This window comes from Rana temporaria, chromosome 1, assembly GCF_905171775.1.
Source record: "Rana temporaria chromosome 1, aRanTem1.1, whole genome shotgun sequence".
In the NCBI taxonomy this organism is placed as follows: Eukaryota; Metazoa; Chordata; class Amphibia; order Anura; family Ranidae; genus Rana; species Rana temporaria.
In genome coordinates this window covers 381,549,074-381,569,460 of record NC_053489.1, presented here as the reverse complement: position 1 = coordinate 381,569,460, position 20,387 = coordinate 381,549,074, and the positions used below count along the sequence as shown (strand labels likewise).

Genomic DNA, 20,387 nt, shown 5'->3' with positions numbered 1-20,387 from the left:
TGTGGCTAGTATGAGTGAGTGAGTTACTTGTATAGCGCAACAAATGCGAACTTAATCGCCTCAAGGCGCTTTCCGTCCAGAGTCGTGCCAGTCCTTCAGAAGAGGTGGGTCTTTAGTTTTTTCCTAAAGGCCTGATGGTTTTCCTCCAAGCGGATGGTAGTGGGTAGAGCATTCCAGAGCCGTGGTCCTTGGACCGAAAATCTACGTTCTCCCTTCGATTTGTAGCGGGATTTAGGAATTTGGAGAAGGTTTTGGTCGGTTGACCGGAGAACGCGATTTGTGACGTAGGGTTTTATTTTCTCGCTTAAGTATTGGGGAGCGTTCCCCTGTATACATTTGTTGGTGAGGCAGAGTGTCTTTAATGTCACCCGATCCTGTACGGGCAGCCAGTGGAGGGACCTCAAGACCGGGGAGACTGATTCCCACGGCTTTTTACCTGTTACCAGTCTGGCTGCCGTGTTCTGGACAACTTGTAGGCGTGAAATCTGGTATTTTGGTAGTCCTAAATAGAGGGAATTTGCGTAGTCAAGTTGTGAGTTGATCATTGTTCCCACCACTACTGCCGTGTCCTCTTCCGGGATGAAAGGGATGAGTCTACGTAGCATGCGGAGCAGATGATAACCGCTGACGACTGATCCTATTTGTGCATCCATCGTCATGTCTGAGTCAAAGATGACTCTGAGACTTTTGGCTTTATTGCTTGGTGCGAGGATTTCTTCGAGGATGGTGGGTGGTGTCCCTGTGGTCCTAGAAATGGATTTCCTATTTGCGTGAAGGGTGAGTAGTTCTGTTTTGGATCCGTTAAGTTTGAGGGAGCTTTCAGTCATCCAATTGTCAATCAGTGTAAGGCACTTTTCAAGTTCATGAAATTGGTCTTTTTTGTTGGTGATTTGAAGGTAAAGCTGCATGTCGTCCGCATAGGAGTGGTAGCGCAGGTCCTGTTTGCTGATGATTTTGAGGAGCGAGCGGATGTAGATGTTGAAGAGTACAGGTGAGAGGGGCGATCCTTGCGGGACTCCGCATGTAATGGTCCATGTTTCTAATGTAAAACATCCAAGTTTCACGGTCTGAGTGCGAATTTCTAGGAAAGATGCGAACCACGGTAGGGCCGCGTCAGTGACTCCTGCTACTTCTTTGAGTCGTGTGATCAGTATGTTGTGGTCTACCATGTCGAAGGCTGCACTAAGGACTAGGAGACAGGATTCTCTGTCATCTGCTGCTTCGAGGGCGTCATCCCATATCTTGAGAAGAGCCGTTTCTGTGCCGTGGCCTGGGCGAAAACCTGATTGTAGAGGATCTAGGAGTTTGTGATCGTCCAGGTGGGGCTGAAGCTGTTGTACTACTGCTTTCTCCATGATCTTGGAGATCGTGTTGAGGCTTGTTATCGGTCTGTGCTGGTTTGGGTCTTTCGGGTCGAGGTTGGGTTTCTTTAAGAGGGGTTTTATTATGCCTTGCTTGAGGTTGTTCGGAACAATCCCTTCCCTGAATGATTGGTTTATGATGTGCGTTATGATGGGTGCCAAGATGTCCGTGCATTCTTTCAAAAGTTTTGTAGGAATGATGTCATTAGGTGATGTGTTGTCTCGGAGGTTTCTGATGTTTTTTGTGGTGTCGATGGTAATTGGGACCAGCTCGAAATTCGTAGATCGTAGACTATTTGTGTTGATTGCTTCTTCTTGCTGTATCTGAGTGGGGTTGGTGTTTTTTTTTCTGTTGAACTGATGCCCATATCTTTTCGATTTTGTCGATAAAGTCAGATAGTTCATTACAGAATTCCTGTGTCTCACTTGCAGGGGGCTCCAAGCAGTAGGGGTTCATAGCCTTAGCGACTAGTTTAAAAAGTTCTCGCGGACGGTTTAGGGCTTTGGAGATGGTGTTTGCGAAATGGTCTTTTTTTAGCTTTAAAGATCGCTTTGTGGTAATTCTTGGTCAGGGTTTAGTACTTTGTGAGGTTTTCTTTTGATGGGTTCCTCCTCCAGGCTCCTTCAGCGATCCTGTTTCAGTAGGGTGAGAGTGTCGTTAAACCAGCCTGAGTTATTTTTCTGGCTGAGAGCTCTGCGTTTCAGAGCGACTGTGTCTGCTGTTTGTAGTAACGCTTTGTTTAAAGCGTTGAGTGTTTGTTACGTTGAGTGGTTCAGATTTGGTACTTCTATTGTGGTTTTGAAGAGCTCAGAGTGTAGTTTCTTCTGTGATCTTGTCCAGTGTATAGTTGTAGGGGGTTTGGGTTTTTGAAGGATGGTATCAGTGGTTAATATAAATTTGATGGCGTGGTGGTCCGTCCATGGTAAAGGTCTGTTGTCCAGTTTGTTGATATTCACCTTTTGTTTGAAGATGAGGTCCAAAGTGTGACCTGACGTATGCGTTGAAGTCTTTATCAGTTGCTGCAGACCGCGTTCTTCGAGTTGGTTGATGCAGGCGGTAGAGATGGGATCCTGAGTTGAGTTAGCCCAGAGGTTGAAATCCCCAAGTAACAGCAGGTTTTTGGTTTTTAGGGTGTATGTAGAGAAGAATTCGGTGAAGGGTGTGAGGAGATGCGTCTTTGGTCCGGGTGGTCTGTAGCATAGTAGTATGTGGACGGTTTCCTCGGGTGTAGCTTGAAGTTGCAGGGTGAGTGTTTCCATAAAGGGCAGTGAGTTCTGTAGGGTAGGTTTGGTGAGAGCGAGGTGGGATTTGTAGATCACTGCAAGGTCTCCTCCTCTTTGACCTGTTCTATGCTCGGTTAGGATGCGATAATTCTCGGGCACCAATTCTGCTAGGATGGGATTACAGTCGGGTGTTAGCCAACTTTCTGTGATAAAGAGGCAATCTGTGTTGTGTTGGACGATGAAGTCGTGGATTTCCTTTCTGTGCTTGACTGCAGATCTTGTGTTGATCAGGGCGCATTCTAAGTTTTGTAGTCGCTGCGGTGGCTTTTCGTTTTTTTGGGTTTGGTAGATTCTTAGTAGTTCTTTCCGTAGTGTTTTTTGAGTGGAGGTTGGTAGCGGTGCGGCCGCCTTCCTTAAGTTGCGGAGGGTGTCCGCTGCGTACTTGATGATGAGCATGGTGGGAGATGACTTGTTGGTCATGTGCTGATACAGTGATCTTGTTGATCCAACGGTGATGAGGATGGTGATCAGGGGGGGGGGGGGGTGATGTTCCCGGAAGGTTCAGTTGAATTCGCTCAGTGCCAGTGATGCGGATCGGTGAAGTTGCTGCAAAAAAAGATGGTGGCCCGGCCTAAACTGCCCCCTCAGTTGATCCAGAGGAAGGCAAAAAACCCTAGCCTAGCGGCCAATTGCTGCAGCAAGGGAAAAAAATCCTTCCTGACCCCAGAGGCGATAGTAGAACCCTGGATCAAGCTGCTAGATGGACCCCGGATTAGACTTACCTGGCCGATGTAGGCTGAGCTGTGATGGGTGAGCTGGGGAAGGAAAGTGGCAAGGGGGTGGGAAAAAAATGGAGAGGGGGGCCAAGGATGGCCCTTACTTACCGGGTTTGTAGCCCTGTGCTACTCTTCCAGCTGTGTATAGTCCGTGGTCCCTGTGAATGTTTGGTCAGTGCCTGGGGGTGGTGAGGGGTTCTTGGCTACGGTTGGGTGTACCAACATGGCCACCGGAACCGAAGCTAGGCCCGAGCCGGGGCCTCTCCTACACTCTCCAGCCGAGATGCGGCTTTGAGGGCGTCAGTACCTGCCTCCGGGTGTTTCTGGGTCGGGGAGAACCCTGTCTGGCTGGAGGTGAAGCTGTGGAGGAAGGAGACCGAGATCTGGTGCGGATGGAGGGGGCTGGGCCGCAGCCGCAGTCTTTCCTGCGGCTCTGCGTCCAAGGAAGGCGGCGGCTGCGGAGGGGCAGGAGAGCTGGTGAGTAGGGCCGAAGCTGTGGACGGAGGGACCGAGTGTGCCGCTGAGTGTCCTCAGCGGCGGATGTCACCTGGTTGATCCAAGGGGGGGGCTCCGTAGGAGGGAGGGTAGCGAGTGCTGGACGGGGGAACGCTGGTCCTAGGTCCCACGGAGCTCGGCTGGAGGGGGTGCTCGGCGGCGAGAGGAGGGCAAGGTGATCCCCGGAGGGGCCTGGTGATGGATGCCGCTGAGAAGGGGGACCCGGAGCGGGGGAGGGAACCGAATTCGACGCAGGAATCAGCTCTGACTCAAGCGGTTGGTGACTATAACGAGGTCCTGGATAGAATCCTGGATAGATTTCCTCCTGGGATTAAACCCAGTACACCAAGCGAGGGTCGACTGGCACGGTTCTTGGAGGAAATGGGGATGAGGGACATATGGCGTACTTGTTACCCACAGACACGGCAATATTCGTGCTATTCTAGTTCTTACCGTACCCTTTCCAGAATTGACATGGCTTTGGGTAATGAGGAAGCGCTGTCCCTGGTGAAGGTGATAGAGGATGGCCCAAGAGGGGTCTCAGACCATTCACCACTGGTATTGACAATAAAGATCAGGGCTAAGGTTTCCCGCAACAAGTGGAAAATTAGCCCGGGTTGGCATGAGTTGATTGGTGACTCAGGGAAACTGGTGTCTAGATTGAGAGTTTGCACAAATCAATGCAGGCTCGGCACCGGATGGGGTGATCTGGGACTCCCTGAAGGTGTACCTAAGGGGCCTTTTGATCCAGCAGGTAGCGAGAGTAAAAAGGGAATGTAGAGAGCAAGAGGGAAATCTTGGACTCGAGGCTACCCAAGCAGAGATGAGGTACATTGAGGAGCCCACTTTAATTAGGCAGAGAGAATGGTTGGAAAAGCAGCAAGTCTATAGAATGGCCACCACGAGAAGGTCAGAGAATAGGCAAATACTACAGAGACAGAGTCAGTTTGGAGAGGGAGAGAAAGTAGGGCGTATGCTGTCTCTTTTGTGTAGAACCAACTCCCCTCCATCAAATGTTTCAGCAATAAGGACAACAGGAGGAGAAATCTCCACTGATGGACGAGCTGTGATGCATACGTTCTATGAGTACTATAAAACATTGTATAAATCCAAGAAGGGGGTTGGGAGCGGAGGAATGGAAGCTTTCTTCCAGGCAATAACAGTCCCGACTCTGTCAGTGAAGGATAAACAGGACTTGGAAGCACCAATTATGCTACAATAAGTACAGCAAGCAGTGGCTGGAATGCCCAGCCAGAAGTCACCAGGCCCTGATGGGCTTCCAATAGAGATATAAACGTTATGGTGAAGTATTGCTTCCAGAACTGCTGAGGACACTGGAGTGGGCATCAATTGGGGGGGCACTCCCTAGTTCAATTTCGGAAGCGACCATTATCGTAATACATAAGGAGGTAAAAGACCAACTGGACCCCTCATCCTATCGCCCAATCTACCTACTATGCACTGACGTAAAGATCCTAGCCAAAGTACTCGCCGCTCGCTTAAATAGATATATTAACTATCTTATTCATTCGGACCAGTCGGATTTTATAGCAGGCAGGTCAACAAGCACTAACAGAAGTTTTTTTTTTTAAATCTACAGATTTCAACAGATAATGAGGGCCCTAGAGCAATGCTGTCTCTAGACGCCGTAAAGGCTTTCGATAGCCTGGAATGGACATACTTGTGGAAAGTGCTAGAGAGCTTTGGAAGTTTTTTTCTTAAATCTACAGATTCCAACAGATAATGAGGGCCCTAGAGCAATGCTGTCTCTTGACGCCGCAAAGACTTTCGATGGCCTAGAATGGACATACTTGTGGAAAGAGCTTTGGCTTTGGACCCTCTTTCGTTAGTTGGGTTAAACTATTGTACAGTGAACCACAAGCAAAAATCTATATAAACAACGAGCTGTCAGAAATATTCCAGTTGGAGAGAGGGACGAGACAGGGGTGCCCCCTCTCCCCCCTTTTGTTTGCCCTCGCTATGGAGCCTCTGGCAATTATGGCTAGATCGAGGAACGACATACAGGGGGTTTAGAAGACAGTCGGAGGAAGACAGGATTGCATTGTTTGCGGACGATGTCCTGTTCTTTCTAGGAGATGTAGAAGTCTCACTAGATACAGTGATGCAAATGGTTGGGGAATTCGGGTAGTTTTCAGGTCTGGCCATCAATTGGGAAAAATCAGCCTTGTTACCATTAGACCCACTTGGTGTCCAGATACTGCCAGGAGTCTCCCAGCTGAAAGTGGTCACAAAATTTTAAATATTTGGGGATTTGGCTTATGAAGGATGTTAGTCAATATGTTAATATGAATATCGCCCCCCTAGTACTTAAATTAAAACAAAAAAGCAATATATGGAAACGACTCCCTCTGTCTGCAGCAGGATGTTGCAATTTAATAAAAATGATATGGCCACCGCAGATATTATACCTGCTCCACAATTCCCCGATCTGGATAGGGCAAATGTGGTTTAAGAGAATAGAGTCGCTATTCAGGGAATTAATTTGGAGGGGTGGTCAATCCAGGATTAGCTTGTAGACTATGCAACTTCCTATAAAAGGGGGGCATGGTGGTTCCACACCCGAGGTTATACTTTCTGGCATCTCAGTTGCAACATCTAGCGGGTTGTGGAACCCCAAGGCCAGATAACGCCAATAGTCGATTCTTGCTAACGGGGAACCCACACAAGCTACTTGTGGAAGCCTAAGGCCCCGTACACACGGTCGGACCGAACCGATGAGAATGAACCGAAGTTCAGTTTCATCGGACCAAACCGACCGTGTGTATAGGCCATCGGTCTGTTTTCCTTCGGTCCAAAATTTTAAAACATGCTTCAAAACCGAACCGATGGACCGCTGCCCGATCGGATCAAACCGATGGTTAGTACAGAAAAGCATCGGTTCAAAACCCGCGCATGCTCAGAATCAAGTCGACACATGCTTGGAAGCATTGAACTTCGTTTTTTTCAGCACGTCTTGTGTTTTACGTCACCGCGTTCTGACCCGATCGGATTTTGAACTGATGGTGTGTACACACATCAGACCATCAGGCCACTTCTGCGGTGAACCGATGAAAACGGTCCGTCCGGACCATTCTCATCGGTTCGATCCGACCGTGTGTACAGGGCCTTAGAGGCAGACTTTTTTTCTCTATAAATGCCAACTATAAAACTAGTCAGCAAAGCATGGCAGACAACGAAGGTACTGATGCGGTATGTTGGGGTAACAGAATTCTCCCCCCTATGGAGCAATAAAAACTTATAGGAAGTAATGGGCATAGAGAAACCTGGGGAATGGGAGAAACGGGGTATAAATCGCTTAATACACATGTTCGAGGGTAATACAATGAAAATATTTTCAGACTTAACAAGGGAATACAACATACCAAATAAGACGTTTTACAAGTATCTTCAGGTTCGCCATGCCATCCAAGCACAATTTAGTTCACAAACAGTTTTGTGGACCCAGATACCCGCCCTTCTCAAAGTAATTAAGGCAAGAACATCTAAAGGCTTAATTTCAAAAATTTACACCACTCTGGGGGCTAGAGCAATAAGTAGAGCGGGTCCCTCCAAGAGCAGAGAAGGGTGGGAAAGGGATGTGGGTATAGTAACTCCTGAACAGTGGGACAAGATTTTAGAACGAGGAGCATTGGTTTCAATTGCCCCAGCACAGAGACTGTCCCATCTGTTCTTATTACATAGAGTATACCACACCCCCCAAAACATGTTCAAACGAGGGTGGAGGCAAAACGATGAATGTCCGAGGTGTAAGGCAAAAGGGGATTTTCCTGGTGCCTCCATGGCAGCATACCACTGGTCATGGCTCCGCCCCCGACCGACCCACAGGACCACATAACTCTCTTATAAAAAGAGTTGACCCCCCCTCACCAGGTATTCTTTTTTCTGTCCTCATCCCCGCAGGATCGTGTGTCGGCTCTACCTCACCAACCAATGGTGTGACCGTTGCAGGTTCATGCTCTCCTGCAGGACGGAGTCCTATCACTTGGGTTGCTAAAGGCACCAGATAAGTATAGGAGCCCTTTTTTCTGTGGATCTTTTTTTGGCTATATTACTTGTACCTCCAGGAGCATGTTTTCTCCTCGTCAGGTGATTCCCCAGTATTACCTTACAGGTTGTGTGGACATGGTCCGGTCGTCTGGCGCTCCCCACTCCCCGTCTCCGTATCGCGGGAGGGGGTGAAGGGGGACGCGCAGGGATGGTGTTCAGACGCCAGCTTCCTTCACGAGTTGCGGGCGCTTCGCGTGCGTCACATGACACAGGCTTGTCATCTCGGTGGGCGGAGTCGCGTCTGCACTCATTTGAGTGCAGACTGACTAGGAGACATCTAATTTTCTCTACTCTCCTGATTGCTCCTGCTGTGGTGTTGTTATGGATCCCTGCCAAGGTAGATACTTGCATTTTTTTTTTTCCATACCAAAAAAAAAAGAAGAAAGTGGAAGCATAAATCTTATATTTCTTTTTATATATATTATACCTTTTGATATACTTATATTCATTATTTTTGAGGGATTTTTTTCTTGGTATGTGTGTGATCTCTATTGGCAGAGGGTCTCATAGTAATTTCTAAATAATTCTCCCTAGCTGTCCTGGACATAGTCATGCCGCTACAAAAAGATCCTCAACAATCCACTAGGTAAGGGCTGCTACAGATAGGTATGTTTTGGGTATAAAGAGCACTACAACAGGCGTACAACAGCCATCTTTATGATTTTGTCTCCGCAGCCCGCAACGAGACTCATCGCATAGATCTTCCCACGACAGAGGCTCGGGGGGCCATAGAAGCTCAGGTCATCCTCATACTGCAAGTCGTAACTCTAGTAGTCATCGGAGTTCTTCCTACCACCCCTCCAAACCAAAAGGGGATAATTGTTGGGTCTGTGGTAAAAGGGCCCTGCCAGGGAAGTTGGCCTGTGGCCAGTGTCGTTTGGAAGCTACAGTAGAAAGGCAAGACTCCCCAAACTCTATTAAGGATTTGATCAAGGAATCAATTAGGGAGTTGTCCTCAACTCAAGCTATTCCCTCCCCGCCTTCCACTGACCAGGAGGTCGCCGGACCATCCACCCCATACCATGGGGAAAGTATTTCGGAGGATGAACCTGTCCCAAATGAGGAGGATATCTCAACATTTGACTTTAGCCTAGTGGAGCCTTTTGTAGTGGCAGTCAAAGACGCCAACCAGTGGGAAGAGGATTGCCCTGAACCCCCGTCCCAAAACAAAGAAGTATTTTCCTCATTTGACAAAAAGAGTTTCTAGTTTTCCACTTATGGGAGAGATTAAAGGGTTCATCCTAGGGGAATGGCAAAAGGTTAAGAGGCCGGTCGCCTTTAACCGTCTCCAAAAATGATATCCTCTGGCCGAGTCAGATGCTAAGCTCTTCGACTCTGTTCCAGCTGTAGATGCTTCAGTCATGAGGCTGGCAAAAAACACGACCCTGCCTCTAGAGGACTCAGTGTCTTTTAAGGATGCCTTGGATCGGAGGATCGACACAGACCTTAAAAAAGTGTACCAGGCAACAGGAGGGGCCTGCAAACCAGCAGTAGCCCTATCTTCCATTTCCAGGGCCACCAGAGTTTGGTCTGACAACATCTTAGAGCAGGCATAGACACCGAAGAGGTTATCAAGGCTTTGGATGAGCTAAAACTGGCCTCAGATTTTATGGCAGAATCAGCTGTAGATGTCCTAAGATGTGCTTCCAGGGCCATGCTGTATTCTATCACGGCCAGAAGGGCCCTGTGGCTGAAACCGTGGGCAGCGGATCCATCTTCAAAACAATCATGGTGTCGCATTCCATACGACGGAAAAGCGCTGTTTGGGGAAAGAATGGATTCGGCGATTTCCAGGGTCACCGGGGGAAAAAGTGGTTTAATTCCCCAAGATAGAAGTAGAAGGAAAAGATTCGCTCCCAGACCAGGAGCCCAACAGAGGGGAAGGGACTCAAGATTCTACCGTCCAGGGAGAGAATACAGAAGAGGCTGGAAAGGGTCTCAGGCCTCCTTCCTTAAACTAGGGAAGCAGAAGCCCACAACTAACATTGGGGATACCCAGAAGTCTTTTTGACTCCCCTACCACCCAGACCGGCCTAGTGGGAGCAAGACTCAAATCCTATGCGCAGGTTTGGGTGGAGGGGTGCACCGATCAATGGGCAGTGTCTACCATCCTCCGAGGCCATTTTTGGAGATTCAAGACCCGACCCCCACCATTTTCTTTTCAGGATACCAAAATCCCGGCTTCCAAGGAAAAAAGGGAGGTTTTGTTTCAGTATATGAAAATCCTCCTCCAGCAGGGGGCAGTTTTGCCCGTGCCAGCATCAGAGGCAAGGTCGGGGTTCTATTCTCCCATCTTTTTAGTTCCCAAGAAGACGGGAGGATGGAGACCTGTATTGGATCTAAAAAAGTTAAACAAACATATCAGGCTAGAACACTTCAAGTAATCTTATCAGTCCAACCAGGGGACTGGATGGTCTCTATAGACCTCCAAGATGCGTATCTGCATATTCCAATACACAGCCAATTTCAGCATTTCCTGCGGTTCAAAGTAGGCGATTTGTACCTGCAGTTCCAATGCCTCCCGTTTGGAATTTCGTCCGCACCCAGAACTTTCACGAAGGTGTTAGGAGCCGTTCTAGCCCCCCTCCGGGAAAGGGGAATTTGAGTATTATACTATCTGGACGATATCCTGATTTTGTCTCAGCACGGAGACACCTTGAGGGAGCACATTCAAGTAGTACTGGATACCCTGTCCAGGTTTGGCTGGCTGATCAACATGGCAAAAAGCCAACTAACACCATCACAAAAGATGACTTATTTGGGGGCCCTATTCAATACCCCAGAGAGAGTGGTCTCTCTGCCGCCCGAGAAGATCCTAGTCTTGATCCAAAAGGTAAAACGGGCAATGGGATCCCGCAGCATGTCGGCCACAGACTGTCTGAGTCTCATAGGCTCTCTGGCTTCATGCATCCCAATGATAAAATGGGCCAGATGGCACCTGCGAGAATTCCAATTAGGTTTCCTGGCACAATGGGAGAAGAAACATCTCAAACAGAGAATAGTCATTACCTCTTCAATGAAGTCCAGCCTTTGGTGGTGGACAAGGCCTTCCAACCTACTAGTCCCTCGGCCCCTCGGGCCAGTTACTTGGACTGTCCTTGCCTCAGACGCCAGTCAGATCGGTTGGGGAGCCCATATCCAAGACAAGCTGGTTCAAGGGAAGTGGCCATTCAATGCTGAGGGAGTGATATCCAACATCCTAGTACTAAGGGCGGCATGGATGGCTCTTCGGCATCTAGCCCCTCTCCTCAAAGACAAGCCTGTCCTTCTCCAGATGGACAATCGGGCAGCAGTAGCCTACGTTCAGAACCAGGGAGGTACACACAGCAGGTCCCTATTCAGCGAAGTGACTCCGATAATCTCTTGGGCGGAAAATAATCTGGGGGACCTTCGGGCATCCTATATTCCGGGGCCCGAGAACCATCTAGCCGATCACCTTTCAAGGTCATTCTGCAGCAACAACGAATGGTCCCTACATCAGAGGGCCTTCAACGGAATCTGCCAACAGTGGGGGACTCCCCAAATAGTTCTTTTTGCTTCTCCCCTCAACGCGAAAACTCCTATTTTTCTCGAGGACACCTTGTCCGACTTCAGCAGGTACGGACGCCCTGATACAACCTTGGACATTCCAGTTGGGGTATGCCTTTCCCCCAACTCCATTAATCTTGAGATTTCTACAACGCCTGACAAAGGAAGATGTTTCCATCCTGGCGATCATTCCATATTGGCCAAGGAGGCCGTGGTTCCCACTCCTTGGTCAGTCTATCGTTATGCAGTCCGCTTCCTCTACCATGCAGGAGCAACCTGCTGTCTCAGGGCAACTTCCTTAACCCCCATCCAGAGATCCTGAGCTTGAGGGCCTGGAAATTGAAAGGAGGAGGCTGGGGAACTTAGGGTGTTCACACGAGGTTGTTCAAACCCTATTACATGCAAGGAAATCTTCCACAAATGCCACTTATTACAGAATATGGAAGAAGTTTGTGGCCTTGGCGGAATCCAGCCAATTCAACCCGCTATGTCCAGAAGTCCATAATGTTCTATTATTTCTACAGTCAGGATTGGATCTAGGCCTGGGCCTCAGCACCTTAAAAGTCCAAATATCTGCCATCTCAGCTCTAACGGATATCAGGTGGGCCCATAATCCGTTGGTAGACCGATTCCTGAAGGCGGTTCTTGGGCTACGCCCACCTAGAAAATCCCTATACCCCAAATGGGATCTAACAGTAGTGCTAGATGCCCTGGCACGTTCACCTTTCGCTCCTACAGAGGAGTGCTCATTGGAAGACATTACTGGGAAGACGGCCTTTTTAATTGCCATCACATCAGGGCGTAGGGTGTCGGAAATCCAAGCCCTAGGAGCCCAGGAGCCTTATGTCACCTTCTTTCCGGACAGGGTGGTCTTACAGCCCATTCATCAGTTCATCCCCAAGGTACCTTCAATGTTCCATCTTAATCAAGAATGGGTTCTTCCAACGTTTAATGAGGAGCAAGCCTCTTCAAGTTTACACGAGCTAGATGTAGCCAGATCCTTAAAATACTATCTTAAGTTAACCCAGGAGTTCCGGAAAGATCAACGTCTCTGTCATTCCCAGAGGAGCAAGGAAAGGGAAAGCAGCCTCCAAAACAACAGTGGCAAGCTGGATTGTGAAGCTCATTCAAAGAACCTACCGGGCCAGTGGTCTTCCTATTCCCCAAGCGGTGAACGCTCATTCAACAAGAGGAGTCGCCTCGTCCTGGGCAGCGTTGGCATGGTCTCCCCGGAGACAATTTGCAAGGCAGCACCTTTATGGCACACTATAGCCTAGATCCAGCAGTTCTTACCTCCCGAGACTTTGGGAAGAGGATGCTGGAATGTTCCACTTTATAGTTCATTAAAAAGGCACCAGGAAAACGGAAAATTGAATACTTACCTTCCTGTAATTTTCCTTTCCTGGTGCCTACCCATGGCAGCATACGCCCACCCTTATGGACTGCTCTGCGGTCTGAGGTCTAGTTACAAAGAATACCTGGTGAGGGGGGGTCAACTCTTTTTATAAGAGTTATGTGGTCCTGTGGGTCGGTCGGGGCGGAGCCATGACCAGTGGTATGCTGCCATGGGTAGGCACCAGGAAAGGAAAATTACAGGAAGGTAAGTATTCAATTTTCCGTTTTATACACATGGTTTGGAAGTGTCCGAAGCTTTTCAGATACTGGGTGGAGATAATAGACAGGGTTAATAAATGTTTTAGGTCTTCCCTTGAACCGGTGGCTTTAACTTGCCTCTTAGGGTGTATGGAGGAAAATAGAGTCCCACCAGGTAATCTGGAAGCTGTATTGAGATGCCTATTTCAGGCACGCAAGATAATTGCCCAGAAATGGCAGGCACGCGTCCCTCCGTCGGTAGAATACTGGGTAGCGACCAGTAACTTAACAATTTCCAGCGAAAGAGTGGGGCTTACTAGACAGGGCAACTATGGGAAATTTGTGAGAGGCTGGTTTGAGGCTGTGGGGTGCCCTTGGTAGGGGGGCCGGTGATGTTATCTGCCCGATCCCCCAAGGCCCTATTTTCTCTCTTTTACCGTTCTCCTTTGGTCTATTTGTTCCGTTTTTCTTCTCTTTTTTTCTTTCTTGTTCTTTATCTACACCATTTCTAGATTTTGGAGGATACCCTCCTCTAATAACTTAAGGCTGCACCGAGTGTGGTCTATCTTTTTACTCTGTTAGGCAACCACAAGGAAAGTACACTTATTAAGGATAGGGTAGGGAGGGGGGAGGGGGATAGGAGGGAATAGCCTTAAGGGAAAATAGAAGAAGGATGTTATCCCTTGTTGTGTTAAAATATTTCTACATTTTTATCACATTTTGTAACTGTTATTTGCATTTGGCAATTGTTGGATCAAGAAACTTAAAGGGTCACTAAAGGAAAAAAATGTTTTTGCTGAAATGACTGTTTACAGGGTGTAGAGACATAAAAGTTAACTGATTCCTTTTAAAAATGATTACAAATAGATAAAAAGCAATCATATAATGTGCCTGCAGGTTAGTTTCACTTTTAAACTGGTTTCATGTTCCTGTGAACTAGAGAGACACACAGAACAAAAACAAACAAATCCAGGGCAGTGTTATGTTTTTATGAATCTGATTGGTTCTGTTAAGTTTTAGACACACAGTAATGACAGCTTAGACCACAGTGAAAAGCTCCCAGTACTGTGGTTATAAGGAAACGGACAACCAGGAAGTGTGGAGATCACAGCAGAATTACAGCAACTTCAAAGCAAAAAACGAACAATAAGGACATGAAACCAGTACTGCAGTAAGGTAAAGGAAGCTATTTAGCTAAAAAAAAAAAAATCCTTTAGTGATCCTTTAACCAGTTCCCGACCCGCTCATGTACATATACGTCAGCAGAATGGCACGGACAGGCACATCAACGTACCTGTACGTCCTCTGCTTGACGGGGGTCGGGGGTCCGATCGGGACCCCCCCCGGTACATGGCGCGGGTCGGTAATCTTCAGGAGCGATCCGGGATGCGGGGGCGGCAGTTCGTTTTTGTCCGCCCCCTCCGGATCGCTCCCCAGCCAATCAGCTTCCTTCCCCGCCCTCCTCTGCCTGCATTGTAAACACAGACAGAGGAGGATTTTCGCTCCTCCGCCGGTATTTTCGTCCGGCGGAGGAGCGGAGACATCACACAGTGAGTACACAAGCACTACACTGACACACAGACACATAGGCTTACGACCCCCCCCCGGTCACCCCCCGATCGCCCCCCCCTGTCACACCGTCACTAAATTGCAGTGATCATTTACTGATCACTGCATTTAGTTTCAGTGTGACAGGCAGTTAGTGTCAGGCAGTTAGTGTTAGGTCCAGGATAGCCCCCCCCCCCCAATAAAGGTTTTAACCCCTTGATCACCCCCTAGTTAACCCTTTCACCCCCCTTTTTCCAGCGTCACTAAGCGATCGTTTTTCTGATCGCTGTATTAGTGTCGCTCGTGCCACTAGGTAGCTAGTTTTTTTTTGAGGTTCGCCGCCATGTTTTTATAGCGTTAGAAAATTTATGGGGGTACCTAACGCTATAAAAACCTGGCGGCGAACCTCAAAAAAAACTAGCTACCTAGCGGCACGAGCGACACTAATACAGCGATCAGAAAAACGATCGCTTAGTGACGCTGGCAAAAGGGGGGTGAAAGGGTTAACTAGGGGGTGATCAAGGGGTTAAAACCTTTATTGGGGGGGGGGTAGGGGGCTACACTGGACCTAACACTTTTAACCCCTTGATCACCCCCTAGTTAACCCTTTCACCCCCCTTTTGCCAGCGTCACTAAGCGATCGTTTTTCTGATCGCTGTATTAGTGTCGCTCGTGCCGCTAGGTAGCTAGTTATTTTTTGAGGTTCGCCCGCCAGGTTTTTATAGCGTTAGGTACCCCCATACATTTTCTAATAAAGGTTTTAACCCCTGATTGCCCCTAGAGTTAACCCTTTCACCCCCCTATTGCCAGCGTCACTAAGCGATCGTTTTTCTGATCGCTGTATTAGTGTCGCTGGTGCCGCTAGGTAGGTAGTTATTTTTTGAGGTTCGCCCGCCAGGTTTTTATAGCGTTTGGTACCCCCATACATTTTCTAATAAAGGTTTTAACCCCTGATTGCCCCTAGAGTTAACCCTTTCACCCCCTATTGCCAGCGTCACTAAGCGATCATTTTTCTGATCGCTGTATTAGTGTCGCTGGTGCCGCTAGGTAGCTAGTTATTTTTTGAGGTTCGCCCGCCAGGTTTTTATAGCGTTAGGTACCCCCATACATTTTCTAATAAAGGTTTTAACCCCTGATTGCCCCTAGAGTTAACCCTTTCACCCCCTATTGCCAGCGTCACTAAGCGATCGTTTTTCTGATCGCTGTATTAGTGTCGCTGGTGCCGCTAGGTAGCTAGTTATTTTTTGAGGTTCGTCCGCCAGGTTTTTATAGCGTTAGGTACCCCCATACATTTTCTAATAAAGGTTTCTCTTATCGTCCATGGACGGACACAGCTCCTTAAATCTTGACAAGTGGGTTATGTTCCCTGTTTACAGGAGAGGACTAGGCAGAAACATGTTAAATAGTTAAATACATGTTACATTAACAGAGTTGAACAGCCCCGCCCAGGGGGCGGTCCCTCCAGACATAACCCTCCTCACTGCAGCTTGCAGCCTCAGTTTCGTTCTGCCTAGCAAAGGAGAAGGACGTATGGCTCCCTTTGGGCCCAGCGCCCTGAGGAGAAATTTTATTTTATTTTACTTTACTTTTTCTTGAAGAATCTTCTTTCAACTGTTGGCTGAGAGACAGGCTGGATATTATAGATCCTTGTAGTCTACTCAGTCCGACCAGCAAGCGTGGGCACACCTTTGCAAAGAGGCTTGGTCTGCCACGCCATACCCCATGACTCCTGGGGGGGCCGGTGAGCTTTGCTCCGAGGTCCACATATGACTGGGCTGTGGTGTTGTCTCAATCACAGTGGACCGGGCCGACAGCTACCTCCATTTCGGTTGTAGTTCTGTCAGGAATGCGTCAGCGAGTCCTCGCTCGGACGGGTAAGTACAGTCCCTCCTGCTTCGGTGGGTTGGTACAGCTGGGCATTCCTGGGGTTCGGGGGTCCCTTCCCCTTACTTCCCTGCTCCTTTCCCTTGCTGCATTGCTAACATTGCCGCTGTCAGGGGGGAGGGGGCCTTCCTGAGGGGACTGTGTTATCTGGCCTGTGTTTTTTCTTTTTTGTATTGGGCTTTCCTGTGAGGTAAATAGCCCTGTGATGAGCACAGATGTTTATGATTATACTTCAGCAGACGCTGACTGATTGGTGACACCTGTAATGGTTTTGCTTTTTATGCTGTATCTGTGACTTGTCCTTAAATAAAACAGCCCTATGAGGCTTTTCCTGTTTAAACACAGGTCCCTGCAGAAGTTACCTCACGGTTCTTTTCCTCACAGGCAGCGCTGTGCAGTCTCCTCCTGAGGGAGTCCCCTGGTTACCCCTGGTCAGCGCAGCAAGTGGGTGAGAGGCCCTGAATAGGGCTCTAGGAGCTTTTGTCTATTTGTATGGACAGGTGTGCATATTATAATACACACTATATGTAAATATTGGAGTCAGTATCTGGGTCCTTCCCCACATGCTGGTGGTGGCAGCAGGTGTTAGCACCTGTGATTCCCACAGAGTTTTTATTGTTAGTCCTGGACACAGTTTGTGCCAGGGTGGGGGTGGACTGCGGGCGGGCGGTAAAAGAGTGCCCCCTTCCCCCGTTATCCCCTGGGGAATGCTCTGTTATGGAGCCATGGACTAGGTACCTAGTTAAAAAAAAAAAAAAAGGCAGAATAAGGCATTTATGGGTGCGCTTTTTACTGCTGCAAGGGACTCTCCTAAGCTGCATAGTGCAGCTGGGTTTCCGCTGAGGGCTCGGTCTTTTTTGGATCACACAAATCAGACCGCTGTGTAGGTTTTTTCCTTCTGTGCCCTTCTTTGATAACTTCTGAGATGCGGAATGAGAAAAGCCACTGAGGGCTTTTGTAGTCCCTCACCGCCGGGCGGGAACCCCTACTTGTATGGATCTGACTGATAGAAGATCCGAAGTACTGACCCGTTCCATGTTTACCATGCTGGGGTCTGGCTTGCGGCCTATTGTGGCCACTACACTGGGGTCTCAGTGGTCGCTGGCGCTATTTTTTTGGGAGATTTTTCAATTACATTGAAAACTCCCATTGGCGCCCATTTTGTCGTAGCCACGCTATGGCGCAGCTTACATTGTGCTGGCCTTTTTCCTGTGGCCGCGTTCTGAACGCTCGGCGGCCATCTTGGAGTAGTCCTGACCCCTAGTGCTGTATACAACTCACAGAGTGAGCATTTTGCACCAGACAGTGGAGGAGCACCGACTCTCTCCTGAGGTTATTAGCCTAGCGGACCAGCTGGTCCAGGGCCTCATATAGGTCTGTGATGCTTCATTGAATGCTGCGCCCTTGTTATCCAGGGCGTCTGTTTCAGAATGGTTTTATGCACACGGTGGTGTAGTGCTTAACTCCATTACTTGGCAGCAAAAGAGTCATTGGTTCGAATCTGCACACTGACGCCAATCTGCACACTGACGCCAATCTGCCTGGAGCTTGCATTGTCGCTCCCTGTGTCTGTGTGGGTTTCCTCCGGGTACTCCGGTTTCCTCCAAAGACATGTGTGCATACACCTACATAATATACATACACACTATGTGTGTGTATTATTTAGGGGCAACCCTCCCAGGCCGTCAAAGGCCCAGCTGGGGGACTAATCTGTCCCTGGGTGCATAAGCCGATCACGCCGGCATCCAAATCCTGCCAATGTATATAGCCTTCCCTCCCTGTCTCTAGGTGGGAGGGGCGGCTTGCAGGTTCACAATTCAGTGAAACCTCCCTGCTCTCCGACTAGTGGGTCTGCGAGGTGGTCTCTTCGGAGTACTAGATAGGGTTTCCTCCTATCCACAGAACAAAGTTCTGTCCTTGTGTCTTCCCCTCCCGGCACGTCGGTCTGCCTTGGGCAGTGTGGGATTTGCTAAGTTGCAAGGTAATTTTACCTTTCCTGCAGGACGAGAGTTTTGGGGTTTTCTATGGGCCTCAGGCCCTAAATACCTTTGTGAACGTCGGGTAGTTCCGCATGGAATCCATTTGTTCGGTGGTAGCTGCGCTTCATCCGGGGGATGTCCTGACGTCCTCGGACATCAGGGACGCATACATGCATGTCCCGTTTTGCACATGTCACAGTGTTTTTTTCTGTGCTTCGTGATGAGAGAAGGGTCTCTGTCAGCCTGTGGCCCTCCCTTTTGATCTGGCGTCAGCACCATGGGTTTTCAGCTAGGAGCTCGCACTTATTTGAATTTTGTTGGGACAGCGAGGCTTTGCCTCATTGGCTACTTTGACGACTTTCTTCTGAGAGCAGCTTCTGTCTCCGACCTAGTGGATAGGTTATTCCCATTCAGACCCTCCAAAGAGGTCTGTGGGTAGCCTCCTTCAAGGTGGTACTGTATGCCCAGTTCCACACCCTGGTTTTCCAGTGGAACTACTGTCCAGGTGGTAAAAATCTCTTGTCTCTGAAATCATTAGATTCCTGTGCGCCACCTAGTCAGAGTCTCTCTGAGTTGGTGACAGAGATTCCCGACTCTTCGGTCCGGGAAGTTGTTCCTTCCTTCCAGTGGTCGGTGTTTACGACGAATGCCAGCTCACGGGTTGTGAACCTGGAGGTTCACAAAACTGGGGGGTCCAGTCGGCCCTGAGTCGCTGGACTTGCGTGGACCTATGACCACACCTCCTTGAATGTGTCTGGTCTCGGTAGCTACCCAGGGTCGGGCCTGGCTAGTGCCTGGTGGAAGACCGCCTGGGAATACCAGGTGCTGTCTACTGTTCATTGTCCTACTATTTTAGGCGATCAGGCTATGCTTCTCCTTGTGGTCGACCAATCTGGTTTCAGCCGGACAACGCCACGGCCGTGGCTTCAGTCTACCATCAGGTATGCCGGCAGGCAGACTACTGGAGTCGCCAGATGCTGGACCAGGGCGACTGGTCTTTGTGCTTGGGGTGTTTCGGCTCCCTTGCAGGAGGTGAGCCTCACATGGCATGGATCTCCTGGCAGCTTTTCTCCGCCGCAAGGGTGTCAGTTAGTGGCCAGGTCTAGTGATCTTGTACAGACGCGTCAGTCGCGCTGGTGGCCCTGTGTTGTCTGTATCGGTGATTTTTTGCCATTCCTCCATGGTAGTTGCTTCCTCGGCCGCTCCACAGAGTGGATGCTGAGGAGATCCCGATGATTCTAATCGCTCCAGATTACTCTCGGCGTCCTTGGTACGCTGATATCGGGCGCCTGGTAGCGGAGGCACCCTGGCGATTGCCAGGGCAGGAGGTTCCTGTCTCAAGGTCCCATACTTCCTCCTGTTGTACAGTCACTGACTTGCTTAACATGGTTATTGGAAGCCAGACTTTAGGTGACCAGGGTCTGTCTGACTCGGTCATCTCAACAGGGCACCGTAGTCTTCTTCCGGAGGATCTACCGTCGCACCTCTCTTGGTGCGAAGGGATGGAGTGACGTCCACGGGCGTACTTTCAATGTCCAGGGTCCTGCTGTTTTTAAAGCTTGGATTGGATCTAAAAATTGCTTAAAGCACCGTTTGGGGGCAGATTTCAGCCTTGGCTGTGTTCTTTTAGTGGCCTTTTTGCGGCCCGTTCCCTGGTGGGTCCCCTTTTTTTGTGTGCAAGGGGTTTGTCATATACTTTCCCCTCTTGGCCCATCTCTTCCCCCATGAGTTTTGACTCATGGGGGAAGAGTGCTCTCGGTTCTTCAGGAACCTTCCTTTTGGAAACATCAGAGAGATTTTCTCTTGACACTATCTCAGAAGGTGGCCCCTTTAGTGGCCTTTACCTCTGTTAGAGGGGTTTCTGAGTTGGCGGTCTTGTCTTGCAAGCCGCCATGCTTGATCCCCCATAAGGATTAGGTGATGGTGCGCCC

At 49.1% G+C, this 20,387-nt stretch overlaps 2 protein-coding genes across 3 annotated transcripts in view; both read left to right on the top strand.

Moving 5' to 3' along the window:
• TIMM44 (translocase of inner mitochondrial membrane 44) overlaps window positions 1-20,387 on the top strand; it is a 750,397-nt gene that overhangs the window by 537,579 nt on the left and 192,431 nt on the right.
• LOC120911444 lies at window positions 8,396-12,815 on the top strand. 2 transcript variants are annotated; one of them, XM_040322530.1, is made up of 2 exons: window positions 8,396-8,510; window positions 8,600-12,815. In XM_040322530.1, exon 2 carries the CDS (start codon window positions 10,641-10,643, stop codon window positions 11,772-11,774), a length of 1,134 nt encoding a protein of 377 aa, XP_040178464.1. In that variant the 5' UTR covers window positions 8,396-8,510; window positions 8,600-10,640; the 3' UTR covers window positions 11,775-12,815. Both variants share the same exon structure in this region, with proteins under 2 accessions (XP_040178464.1, XP_040178465.1).